The following is a 13,597-nucleotide window of genomic DNA, read 5'->3' on the forward strand; positions in this document are numbered from 1 at the left end:
CCAGTGTCATTTGAGGAATGTTTGAAAAAAGCCTGACTCCACCATGTTCTAGGCAATGCTAATAATCCATCATTGTCACAAGCACCAAATCATATAAAAATGAGGCTAATGCCTTAGTTAAAAGCACAACGAAACACTACTTCTTGCTACTCAGCAACTTAAGGTCTAGCACTATCATTTCTTGAGTGCAGTACTTTCCAAAAACACTGGGAATGCAGATATAAAATGGATAAAGCCTGAGGTGACAGCTCTGACCTGTCCATGTCCTTTAGGAGGAAATCTCTCACTGCCCAGAGGTGTTTGTTTTATTCTGGCTGTTTTTCATTGTAATGGACAGTCTGGTACTGCCTGCCAAGTGCCTCTGGCACAGGCTGAGAAGATCATACCAAGAACATGCTGCATGCCAGGTATTTTCTGCAGGATGTTAAGATTTGACAGAAATGGGGAAAAAGCAAGAGGCTGGAGTCTGAGTGCACAAAGAGGGCAAGAAGGGAAAAGGAACTGCCACATACCAACCCCAGGAGAGGCATGTTTATAGTCTACTCTGGGGCAGAGAGATGATCATCTCTGCTCATGGGTACAATAAAACCAAGAGATCCACTGAACCCACACACAGCGTTATAAGGGATAAAGATGAGGAGAGCGGCTTACCAATTTCTTTATAGGAATGACAAAATTGACAAATACCAGAGTGATCTAGGTCATAAAATGGACTTTAATGTCTCCCTCTTACAACATGATAGACTTCTCAAGCTGGAACTAGCATATAGCTCCCAAGACTTGCTTCCTATGGGGAATGAAGCTGGCATGTCCCTGGCTGCTGTGCAGCTGGAGAAGCCCCAGGCACTCAGCTTCTCAGTACAAACTCTGGAGTCCAAATACTCTCATCTGCTGCAGTTCACCAATTTGGGAGTTCTGGAACTGGAAGTGTAGATTCTGTGAATCCCAAGTATACCAGACACTGCTCCATCCCTTCCCCTTCAATACTGCTGTTCTCAGCTCTGTGAGGTACTAAAGAACACCCTGGTTTTGCAGGGCCTAAATCTCCCATCATCACAGGTTTAAATCCTCTGCTTCATATTTGCTTAAAACATCCTGGAAGTGTGACCCATGCTAACATGACTTTCCCTGTCCAGAGGACTCCTGGAAGTCATATTTTCCAAGTTTCTTACTAGCTGATTGCTCCCTTCTTTGCCCAACACAATAAGGTGATTCCAAAGAACTGCATTCAGGAATGAAGAGAGACAGGAGTCTATCTTCTTTCTACACCAGTCAGTCTTTGTCTTGATCACTTTATCCCTTTCTTTCATTAACATGCACATTTGCATGTACACAGAGCTCTGGAAGGATCTTCTTATCTGAAGAGTATGGAATATTTTCTGAATTCATAGAATTATCCTTTCCATTGAGTGATGTTCAAACTGCAGATTGGTCTCTGCCTTCCCAGATGTCTTCTCGTTGCTTGGCTTCCAACCGTTTTCTTTCTGTAAATTAGGGCAGTGTTAAAAGTGGCAGTGTACATCATATAACCAGTGACTTTCCCTTAATCCCAATTACAAAGCAAACTAATCAAGAGACAGCTGGATTTCCTGGTCTTCTCTAACTGGATAGTTAATATCTTTAACTTTCCAAGTACTTGGTTAAATGGAAATGTTACTATTACTATTTAATAGAAAGAGAAAGATCTGGAGCTAATAGAAATAAAAAGTATATGGAATAAGTCAGAAATCTAGTAGGACCCAGATTCTAGTCTTGCTGATAATATATTTTAATTCTATTTCTCAACTGTGTTAGTGCCTCCATATAATTGCCCATTAGTCCCAGTTTACTGATCTTTCCATATATTTCAATATTCTTCTTCCAACTTCTTGCTCAAATGGAGGTGGTAGCCCCTGGGCGTTAGTTACATCTTATTACAATTTTACAGAAAAAATATTTCAGAGGCAAACTGAATTTCAGTATTTTCAGAGCACTTTCAGGAACCAGAAATCTTCTGGAATACACAATTCCAAAATGGAAAAATGGCCACACATAATGGAGGAAAACTAAGGACTATTTCTAAAAACAAAAAAAATGCACATATCTGGGTAATCCATCTTTAATTTTTAACATAAAACCCTAGTTTTATTTAACAATTTCACCAAAATGGGTAAAATACAGACCACACATGAATGAAGTGGCCCAAGCACTTCATTAGGTGACATAATACCAGTTCTAATTTCATGGCTTGCCATTTATCTTGACACCATAAAGTAGATGACAAGTCTAAATTCTTCTTCCCAAGGGCTATTATTTCAGATGTCTGTAAAGATTTCTCAAGTCATAAACCAGGGGGATTACGGAAAACAAGGTGAGTTTAGAGTTAACATTTGCTATTCATATCTTTTCCAAATCAGCCAAACCTCTTATAAAATTCCTGTACTAAAATATCTGACTGTACTTTAAGGGCAAAGAACTTTGTCAGGAAGTTGACTGGCACTTGTACATGTGAGAAAGAGAAATTCGCTGCTATTTGGGCACCATCTTGTGGCATGACCAGATATAGCAGCAAAGTTACAAGAGGCAAAAATTATGGGGGTCAGCAAATTCCAAATGGAAGGCTAGTTAATTCAGTGCCCTGTGAGTGGCTTTATGAATTGGGTTGGGATTCTCTAGGAAACAGCACATTTCTTAGGAAGGCACTGTTCTGATTCTCACAAACAGGAAAGTTAGGAGGCTATCTAAAGGCAAAGGCAACCTTATATGAAAACAATCAAACACTGGTTCTGGATTCTAAGAAAAAGAACCCAGAAAAGTGAATTACTAGAACTCAAAGTTTTCAATAAGCTCAGGAACTTAAATCAGAAAGGCAATATGGGAAGAGTAGCTCAGAATCCACAATTCTAAAATCAAAGCAGTTCTGAAAACAAAGTTTTGTTTTTAAAGTCTGGGCCAAAACTCATTTGCTGATAAATCTAACCTAAAGGATATATGACTGTTTATAGCCTTCACATATGCCATTTAGGGTGACTAGTCATGCACTCTGCAGCAGAAATATCAGTGTTAATGTGTCTGATTTTGGTGTTATGAAACACGTATTAAGATAACCATAATATCTTTCTAAAATTAGAATATTACAAAATTCTGAAACATTTCCTGCCCTAATGCTTTCTGATAAAAGACTGTAGATCTCAATTAACAAATGTAAATATAAGAAGAAAGTCTAGTTGTAAACCATATGAAATAACCAGTAAGATTAGGGAGACAAATTGAGAAGCACAAAGAAATAATAAAAATGTGAGACATACATTTAGAAGTATAGAACATGATTAAAATAGAGAAATATGTTAGAATGAGACAAAAATATTTTCTTCATTTTAAAAAGTAAATGAAAGGCTGGAGGGGGGGTTTAAGTGATTTGCCTATGGCTGCATAATCAGTGAAAAACTGACGCTGGAACCCAGGTCCATACATAATTCTCAAACCAGCATATTTTCCACTATTCTGAAATCTGAAAATATCTACAAAGAAAATTAAAAAAATGTGAAAATATATTGACAGAAAGATAAAGAAACATGCTGTCCCTGTATTAAATGGAAAGGAAAGCAGATAATAGCTAACAGACTGCATGAGAAAAGCTTATTAACTTTACCTCCAACCTTTAAAGAAAGTAAACTAAGTAGAGAGAAAGAGCAACAGCAGCCTTAAGAGCAAGGAATTAAGCAAGAATGGAAGAATTAGTATGAAATGATTAACCTAAAGCACTCACATAACTGGCCCAGAAAACTTTCATTTCCCAGCAAAATAAATAGGCAGAAATCTATATACACCGAGTGGCCAGATTATTATGACCACCTGACGTTTGTAGGCAAATTAGCTATAATTTCGCGCTAAAGTTGCTAGAGGGCCAGACCATTATAAATAGGGAAGCAGGTTGTTTACCACGACAGTAGAAGTGATTTTTTTCTGAAGATATGGGTAAACAACACGATTTAACAGCCTTTGAACATGGGATATATGTATGTATGTATGTAAGTGTGTGTGTGTGGCCACACAACGAGTGGCCAGATTATTATGACTACCTGACATTTGTAGGCAAATTAGCCGTACACTACATCTTATGGGATATGGAAGCCGAAGGCCTGTTCGAACACCTTTGCTCTCTGCAGTTACCAAGATAAAATGTCTCCAATTCACACAGGAACACAAGGATTGGACAGTCGAGCATTGGAAAAAAGTCATGTGGTCCGATGAATCACGTTTCCAGTTGCATCATGCAGATGGCAGAGTGAGAATTTGGTGGAAACAGCATGAAAGCATGCACCCCACATGCATGAGTACAACCCTTCAAGCAGGTGGGGGCAGTGTTATGGTTTGAGGCATGTTTTCCTGGCATGATTTGGGCCCTTTAATTTGTGTGGAACAACATCTGAATAGCACAACATACCTAAGTATCGTTGCTGATCAAATTCAACCTATCATGTTGATGGCGTATCCCAATGGAGATGGCTTCTTCCAACAAGACAATGCGCCATGCCACGGTGCTTGTATTGTGCAGGAGTGGTTTCAAGAACATGAGGGAGCCTTTACCTTGCTTAGGTGGCCCCCACAATCACCAGATCTCAATCCAATTGAGCATTTGTGGGAAAAAGTTAAAAGAGCCATCAGGCAGCTGGTTCCACAACCATCAAATCCCACAGAACTGGACAGTGCTATTCATCAGGCATGGTGTCAGATTCCTCGCATCACCTTTCAACATCTCGTGGTGTCAATGCCAAGAAGAATCGCCGCAGTATTGAAGGCAAAATGTGGCCCAACGAAGTACTGATGGGGTGGTCATAATAATCTGGCTACTCACGTTCAAATATATCCCACATTCAAAGGCTGTTAAATCGCGTTGTTTACCCATATCTTCAGAAAAAAAATCACTTCTACTGTTGTGGTAAACAACCTGCTTCCCTATTTATAATGGTCTGGCCCTCTAGCAATTTCAGCACGAAATTATAGCTAACTTGCCTACAAACGTCAGGTGGTCATAATAATCTGGCTACTCAGTATATATAAAAGCCTAAGCGACCGTTATGACCGAACAACTGGAACGACTGGTCGACCAGTTGCTATGACACACACTGACCACGAGGGGGCGCAACACTCAACACAGGAGCTGCCCCCTGGTGGTCAGTGCGCTCCCACAGCCAAACTCCTGTGGCCCCTCCCCTCGGCTAGCAGACCCCCATTGGCCCCTGGTGCTAAAAACCATTCGTAGAGACCTGCTTCTGGGTTGGGGTTTCATATATAGCAGAGCAGCTTCCTCACTGTGATCTATTGAAAGTCAGCCTTTGACACAAGGGTTTGTTTTGCTCCCATCCTCTCCCACCACCACTGCACAGAGAGGGAAGGAGGAGGAGGGGAGGCGGGAAACTGCGTGGTGGCGGGGTGCCAATGGCGCCGGTGTCCATTTCTTCCACACCAAGCCTGGTGACCGTTGCCTCCTCTCCTGAGCCCACTGGGGCCCTTGGGCCCCGGCCTGGGGCAGGGAATTGGGGGTGGGTGGTGGCGGATGCGGCCCTTTTCCCAGGGGTGCCAAGGGCCGGCTCTCTCCTTAGGGCCAGCAGCTAAGCTCCCGGGATCCTTCCCCTGGCTGGCCAACCTCCCGCAGTCCCTCCCCCCCCGGCCGGCCAACGGGAACCCTCCTCACCCCCCCGCATGAATTTGTGCACCAGGCCTCTAGTCCTATATAATAAAAGCGTAGTATGCAAATTGCCCCCTCGACCAGGTGGTCATCTGGGAGTTTGACCAGGGGGAGGGGCTAGCCGGGGGAAGGGAAGGAGTTCCCGGCCAGCAGCCTCTAGGGACCCTACCAGTGCACAAATTTTGTGCACTAGGCCTCTAGTATTATTATAATGAATAATTTTCCAGGAATCACATAAATAATAGTATCCTGAATTTGTAAAGCACTTTCTGAACATTTTTACACATGTTAACTTATGTTGTACTCAAAAAATTCTTCATGGTTAGGTAAGTCGCTTTGTTAAAAACTGGGGTACACAGACACGCCCACGACCACACAATTAGTTAATGGCAAAAACTCTATTAAACCACATTCCTAAATGATCTGCCCTTAATCATTCTAGTTCAGCTGTGGGCAAACTACAGCCCTCGGGCCGGATCCGGCCCGTTTGAAATGAATAAAACTAAAAAAAAAAAAAGACCGTACCCTTTTATGTAGTGATGTTTACTTTGAATTTATATTAGTTCACACAAACACTCCATCCATGCTTTTGTTCCGGCCCTCCGGTCCAGTTTAAGAACCCATTGTGGCCCTTCAGTCAAAAAGTTTGCCCACCCCTGTTCTAGTTAAAGGTTGTTAGAATAGAATGGTATCCACACATTCTCTATTTCTACTAAGGAAGAAAGAAGAGGAATCTGGATTAAACTATCATACAGATTTAAGTTAGACCAAAGGAAAAATTTTCTGACAGTGAAAACTGCTAACCACTGCAACAGATAACTAAAAAGAAGCCTGTCATATTTTATTTTCTGAAGACCTTAAAATTTTCTAAGTACTTTTTTTTCTGGTAAAAATTTTTTTAATTGCCCCAAAATCCTTTAAGAGGGATTACAAGTATTACAGAAGGAGCATATATTTTAATTAGAGAGGGCTAGGTTAAAATGTCTCCTCTCAATTTACCAGCTGGGTGATCTTAGGCCAGTTTCTTCTCTGGGCCATCTCTAAACTGGAAATAAAGCCATCCATCACAGAGTTATTTTTATGTTACATTACCTGAAGTTTCCTTCCAATCCTTTTAATCAACTAAAACCTTGCCTTGGCTTTTCATTTTAAAATCTTCAAAACTAAAGTGAGAAGAGAAACAACTGCTTAGAATACCAGGCTCATATTTTCTTCCTTACTCAAAGCAGGTATCTTCACTAGATTGTCAGTCTTAAGGAGAGAAACAAAATCTTATCAACTCTCTAATTCTCCTAAATATGGATCATAACGCTCTGCAGGTGTTCAGTAAGTGGCAAATGTAATTGGTAGAGTATTATATAAAATTTAAAATAAAAAGAATAATGACAAAAAATATGCCCTGGAATCTGCCCTGGACTCAACATATAATATTTACTAGTATTAATAAAAACAGGAGCAGCTAACATTTGTCACATAATAGTTACAGGCCTACAGAAACAGAAAGGAGAGTATTCCTATGGTTTTTGAAGATGACTAAGTATCTTTCATGTTTTTCTCACTTGATTTCCATTTTATGGATGAGGAAACAGAGAGTAACTAATTTGCCCAAGATCACACAGCCAATAAATAGAGAGCTAAGATGTAGACCCAGGTCATCTGATGCCAGATTCTACATTATCCACTATGCTATACTGATTCCTCCTCCCCTGGTGGAAATAAGTCTGGAACAAAATATCTGTTCTTAACACCTAAACAGTACTTTTAATTTCCACAGAGAATAATTTGCTAAGTGAGAAGCCTTGGGGTACATGTAGACAGGTAACAGAGAATCTGCTCAATACCAGGTATATAAAGAAGCCAGAAAGAGGTAAATCAGGAATTTTCCATATGTATTTTCTCAGATATGAAGAATGGGAAAACTCTGAAGCATAATAAAGGAAGAGTCCTCTATAATTTGTACAGCCGCAGCACCAACAGATAATAGGAACTTATCACAGTGGGTCTCTATTCACACATAAAGGTCTTCATTTAAAAAGTAACAGGTACCCACTTAACCAACAGTCTCATTTTTAATTACATCACTGAAATGTCCTTTGTATAGCTGGGTACTTAAAACAAATACTTCAAGTGGAGCTGCATGCTGATGTGCCGAGAGAGTAGAGGGAATACTCAGATGACATCCATGGATAACTGCTGCTGCAGTATCGGTACAGATACACAGAAAAGCATGATATACTGAAAAAAAAAAAGTCATATCTCTTTCTATAGATATTACTGTTATTACCCTTTATTGATCTTCTGATAATTGTGGTTATCATAGAGAAACCACTTTCTTCAAAGATAACCAATTAATAAAGGATTAAGGACATGGCACATTCTCCTTTAACCTAATTATGTTATTGCCATCTATAAGAAGCAGATGAATCCTACCCTATTTCTATTTTCTATGAGGCCTTTGAGTAAACCATGCATTGGGAAAATCAAAACTGCCTCATTATAATCATTACAAAGTTTCAAAAATTAGTTGGGTTCTACTCTGAAACTCTAGCACCTGCCATGACACACTCTGTCACTGGTTATCTGGCCAGTGCAGCCGAGAGTCTGTAAGCTCCCTGCTATCACCAAAGCAGAGTGGACAGGAAGTATTAATGGCCTTGTTAGACTGGCAATAAACAAAGAGTTTGAAACTTCAATTCGTTTAATGAAAAAATGAAGTTACTTTCAGTAAATGGTATTTTCAGAATAAATTGCCTTCACAGATTCCACAGATCATGGGCTAAGGCAATAAGAATGTCTCAAGCCTGAAGGTTGATAAAAAGTACTTAAGTAAAAGCCAGAATCCCAAACCTTTACAGACAAGTCAATAGCCTACAATGGGAAGAGAGATTTTAACCTCAACTTAAAACTTATAGGTAAAGAAAAATACTGCTTGTGAATCGGTTGAAATATTTTCTGAGAACTCTTGTACTGAAAAATAATCAGAAGCTAGGTTAATCTAGATGTACTCTAATGGAGCCACTCAGGACTGTCTTTACAAAAAAAATAACTCTTACAGTTATCATCATCAATGCCAGTGGCTGGCTTTTTCTTAATTTGTCTTCTACGTAAGATCTCAACCATTTGATAATAGCATGACAATCATGGCCCAGTAAAACCACAGCAAATAATGTTTTCTACCTAGAAGACCATATGTTTTCACACACAAAATTTTTCTCAGCCTTTAGAGCAAGAACTATAGAAAAAGCCATGGATGAGCTGAGAAGACTGAACCTATCTTGGAAAACAATAGTAAGTAAATGGATTACGATGCCTTGGTGTGTGGAACGGTAGACAATTTCAATATACTTGGGAGGCTTCTAGGAAAAGAAAATGACCAAAAAAATGAGCTTCATTTTTTTTTTTTTTTTAACGCATGCAATATCGTTAGCTCTAAAGCAGCGGTTCTCAACCTGTGTGTCGAGACCCCTTTGGGGGTCAAACAACCCTTTCACAGGGGTCACCTAAAACCATCGGAAAACACCTATATAATTACATATTGTTTTGTGTTTAATCACTATGCTTTAATTATGTTCAATTTGTAAATGAAAATACATCCTGCATATCAGATATTTAATTACGATTCATAACAGCAGCAAAATTACAGTTATGAAGTAGCAACGAAAATAATTTTATGGTTAGGGGACACCACAACATGAGGAACTGTATTAAAGGGTCGCGGCATTAGGAAGATTGAGAACCACTGCTCTAAAGGGACTAGAGAAGAACACCATCCCTTCAACTCACCTCGGGCTTCTTGCAGTTTCTTGAGCTCTGCTTCCCGTTCAGTTTTGCTCTGCTTACTTCGAACCCCAAGGGCATTGATGACTAGCCTTCTAGCTAGGGCTGCCGAAGTCTCAGGACGCTCCTTTGCTGGCTGGAGGAACTCTGAATGAGAGAAAGAGAGTAAGGAAGAGAAAGCACTCTAGCTCCAAGTGATTTAACTCAGTAATTAACATACAAAATAGACTAACAATGGCTGCATCAGCAGTAATTAATACGAGCCTGATATATGATCAGAGGAAATTAACATGGCAAAGCACAAACAACCCTGGCTTCTTTATCTGTATTAACACAATTTCTTACAGTGACTCTATCAAACAACTAAACACAGAGGTAAACTATATAAGGATGTCATCAGAAAATGACTGCTGCATAGCTTACAGTTAGCATCACCCATTCTCTCCAAGTGGCTGCTCAGATGCCACATTTACTACACAGCCTTTTCTATATTATTCTTTCTTTAAAAACATACGTCTTTTAACATTAAAAATAAAAGTCATATGTCTTTACTACTCTGGTTGCTGTTCAAGTGCTGAAAAAACAGTAAACTACTATTAACAAGAAAAAAAAAACACCTGACATTAGGCTCACCAGCATAAGCTCTAGCTTTGGCCTTGGCTGCTCTTGTGGCCTGTGACAAGGGCCGGATCTTCACCATGGTGTGTTTACTACCCAGAGCATCACGAGCTGCAAAGAGAAAGAAATACAAAGAGGCAGAGGACATGAAAAAGAGTGATGCAAATGAAAATTTAAGACTAGTTCTTAAAAAGTATTCCCTAGATGTTATGTGCTTTTTATTTTTTCTTTCATGGCAAGCAAAGGAGATGGTAAGCTCTAGAAAGTCTGTAAGGAACAACCTGGCGGTGGTTATTTTAGACCAGAGATCAACAAACTATGGCTCTATAATCAAGTTCAGCCAAACACCTGACTTTTGTAAATAAAGTTTTACTGAAATAGAGCCATGCCCATTGGTTTGCATATTGTCTATATAGCTGGTTAAAGGGCTACTGCAAATTCATTTGTCTGGGGGAAAAATCTTAAATATTATAAGATTTAGTCACACAGGCTTCTTAAATATCTACCTATAATCTGTTTATGTACTATTGAAACAAACAATTATGCAGCAAATAACCTTGAAAGAAGCTGCCTATTTCTCTAACCATTGGATTAAGGTGAAAAGGGAGAAAGAAGACAAGCACATGAGTACCAAAATACCATGCTTCAAAAACCTGTATCTGCCAAATACCCTATACTGGCTGAATAAAATGCCGGTTGGCTGAAATAAAAGGGAACTAAGGACAAGTAGACAATAGACAATAAAAAATAGACAATAAAAAAATAATACTGAAATCCATTGAGTAAATACCTGTAATTGGACTGGAGAATACTCCTAGGGCATGTGTGTCATCCACCCATTTAATATCAAATCCTTTCTTCCTGCAACAAAAAAACCACAATTTTTATTTCATAAAATTTACTTTATGAAACATCTTTCAAATAGAGTCTCATAAAGCATTTCAGGATGAGAGAGAAACACTCAACAGCACATTGGTGGAATGGGGATAATGAAACAAAAACAGCTTGGAGGATAGAAGAAGCCACTGAATTTTAAAAGCAATAATACCATTATAAAGAACTACCTGGGAGTATTTTACATTCTCAGTTATTTTATAGACATCAACTAATTAATCCTCACAAGTTCCTTAGGGAGGTAAAGTACTTAACACACTATTTTACAAGAGATGTTCTTAAGGGCACAGAACAAGAAGAGGTAGAAAGGGGAAGCAAAGGAGGGTTAGAAGAATATGAGAGGAGGCGGAAGGCAGGGAAGGTCACCTGGATTTAATGCATATGTAGGCTTGGACAGAGATGGAGAGAGAAACAGAGAGAGAGACAAATCATTAAAAAAAAAAATCAAGTAATGGAGAGAAAGTACAACTGTTATCAGAAAGCCTGCCTGCCCTAGTCTAAAAAACACCTTTATTTTGGAGCACAGTTATATAGTTAACACAAGGACTATCAGGATGATGGCATGACAGCGATTTTTTTTTAAAGTATATTTTATTGATTTTTTACAGAGAGGAAGGGAGAGGGATAGAGAGTTAGAAACATCGATCAGCTGCCTCCTGCACACCCCCTACTGGGGATGTGCCCACAACCAAGGTACATGCCCTTGACCGGAATCAAACCCAGGACCCTTCAGTCTACAGGCCGACGCTCTATCCACTGAGCCAAACCAGTTAGGGCAGCTATTTTTATTTTTTTAGCTAGGACGGTGGTTCTCAACCTTGGCTGCACATTAGAATCACCTGGGAATCTTTTTAAAATCCTGATTTCTGGGCCTCATCCTCCGGAAATTCTGTTTCTTTGTTACTAATGTTGTGGCCTCACCCCATAACAAAGAAACAGAATTTCCAGAGGATGAGGCCCAGAAATCAGGATTTTAAAAAGATTCCCAGGTGATTCTAATGTGCAGCCAAGGTTGAGAACCACTGAGCTAGGAGCTTAAAACTGCTCATGGACTCAATATAGTACTGTGGAAAGAGCACAGTGTTTAAGCATCAGATATAAATGGAATCAGGTTCTGCTATCCATCCTGAGTTTAACCTCTCTTGAAGCTACGTCTCCTCATCTGTAAAAATGGGCATGGTACTTCCTCACAGAGTTGTAAAAATGGAAATAGGATCATCCATGACAAGCAAAGAGCACACGGTATTGAGCACTCAGGGGGTATTTAGTAAATGAATGGCACTCATTATTTTTTATTATTAATACCAATATTCATAAAAAATTATTAATATTAATGAAGATGGTGATTAATGATTAAAACACAAGGCTGCCTGTAGTATTTGACTCACAGGCATTATTATAGATCATGACCTTTTCTATTTTTATAAAGTACTATAAAGAAAAAAGCCAACTGCTAAAATATTTTCCCTCTTTAAAAACAAATGAAGAAAAAAAAATTCCTTTGATAAAAAAATTTGTTTAAGGGAAATAGAATAAAGGAAGCTTTGATGGTTAGTTAGAAAATTTCCTAAATGTAAGAGCAAGTTTAACCATAGCGTAAAGTGACCACAGGGGTTGGAGACTGTGAAAAAATTCAATAGTAAAAATATGTATCATAAGATAGTTTACAAAAGGATACAAAAAGATCTAGATGTATTCTGGAGAATCTTTTAGACTTTAGAATTTATAATCCTTTAAAATACCTCTCTTTCGAGGATGTTTTTAGATTTGATAAGAAAAAAGGTCTTACAGGTAAGATTAAAAAGAAACAAATCAAAGGGAAGTTAGTAACTCATTAGAATTAACTAATCTTCCAAGTTTAAACATCAAAACTGATCCTTGGTTTTAAAAGTCATCATTATTAACGACAATCTAAGGTAGTTCTAATTTGTGATTTAATCGTGACTGCTTTTTAAAATCTATTATACATTTTATATGGAATAGGCTCTGGATATTGGGTCTTAATTGTCTATAAAAACTTAGTTGAATGTATTGGAAGACCAGAGAAAGGTGAAGTCACTAAAAATCCTAAGAAACTACTAACAACTGTTCAGGCAAAACAGCTATAAAAGACAGAGGAAACATTTAACCCTATAAGTAATATGCACTCAGATGATTCTGAAAGTATGTTAAAGTTCTTACTCCACTTAAAAGAAATGAAACTGGAATAATATGATGCTAATATGCAAAAAGTCTTTTACCAATAGACAAATAACTTAAAAAAAAAAAAAAGGCCTTGGCACTACATCAAAGACTGTCAAGTGAATGGACACTTATAAGTGTTGTTAAACTAGTTGAAACATGTAACAATCATTTTTTATCATTCTCCACTTGACTATTTCTAACTGAGTGGTCAGAATAACCTCAAATCAATAATTTAATTTACAGTGTTCCTGAACTGTTAATGCCCTTGGTGCTTGGTAGAAAAAACACAAATCCTTTCAGGAGAAATCCTCTTCTTTTATTGGAGGCATCAATTTCCATAAATAAAATTGTAAAGAAAATGGAGAGCTCTTGGAACTAAATCTGCAATCTTGGAACTAAAAAGCAAGGCACTATGAGCGAAGATTTGATGAAACAGAACTAAAAAAGACTTCA

At 38.5% G+C, this 13,597-nt stretch overlaps 1 protein-coding gene across 4 annotated transcripts in view; it reads right to left on the minus strand.

Annotated features, from left to right (window-relative positions):
* Window positions 1-695: 695 nt before the first annotated feature.
* The window catches only part of R3HCC1L (R3H domain and coiled-coil containing 1 like), a 70,515-nt gene continuing 57,613 nt past the window's right edge, over window positions 696-13,597 (minus strand). For all 4 annotated transcript variants that reach the window (XM_070432555.1, XM_070432553.1, XM_070432556.1 and 1 more), the window contains 4 exons: window positions 10,857-10,927; window positions 10,082-10,177; window positions 9,455-9,595; window positions 696-1,484 (listed from right to left, as the gene is read on the minus strand). In XM_070432555.1, coding sequence (XP_070288656.1) covers window positions 1,417-1,484; window positions 9,455-9,595; window positions 10,082-10,177; window positions 10,857-10,927 — 376 coding nt within the window. In that variant the 3' untranslated portion in view covers window positions 696-1,416. The remainder of the gene's footprint in view (window positions 1,485-9,454; window positions 9,596-10,081; window positions 10,178-10,856; window positions 10,928-13,597) is intronic.

This window comes from Myotis yumanensis, unplaced genomic scaffold, assembly GCF_028538775.1.
Source record: "Myotis yumanensis isolate MYYU_CA2020_CCGP unplaced genomic scaffold, mMyoYum1.0.hap1 SCAF_13, whole genome shotgun sequence".
NCBI classification, from domain to species: domain Eukaryota; kingdom Metazoa; phylum Chordata; class Mammalia; order Chiroptera; family Vespertilionidae; genus Myotis; species Myotis yumanensis.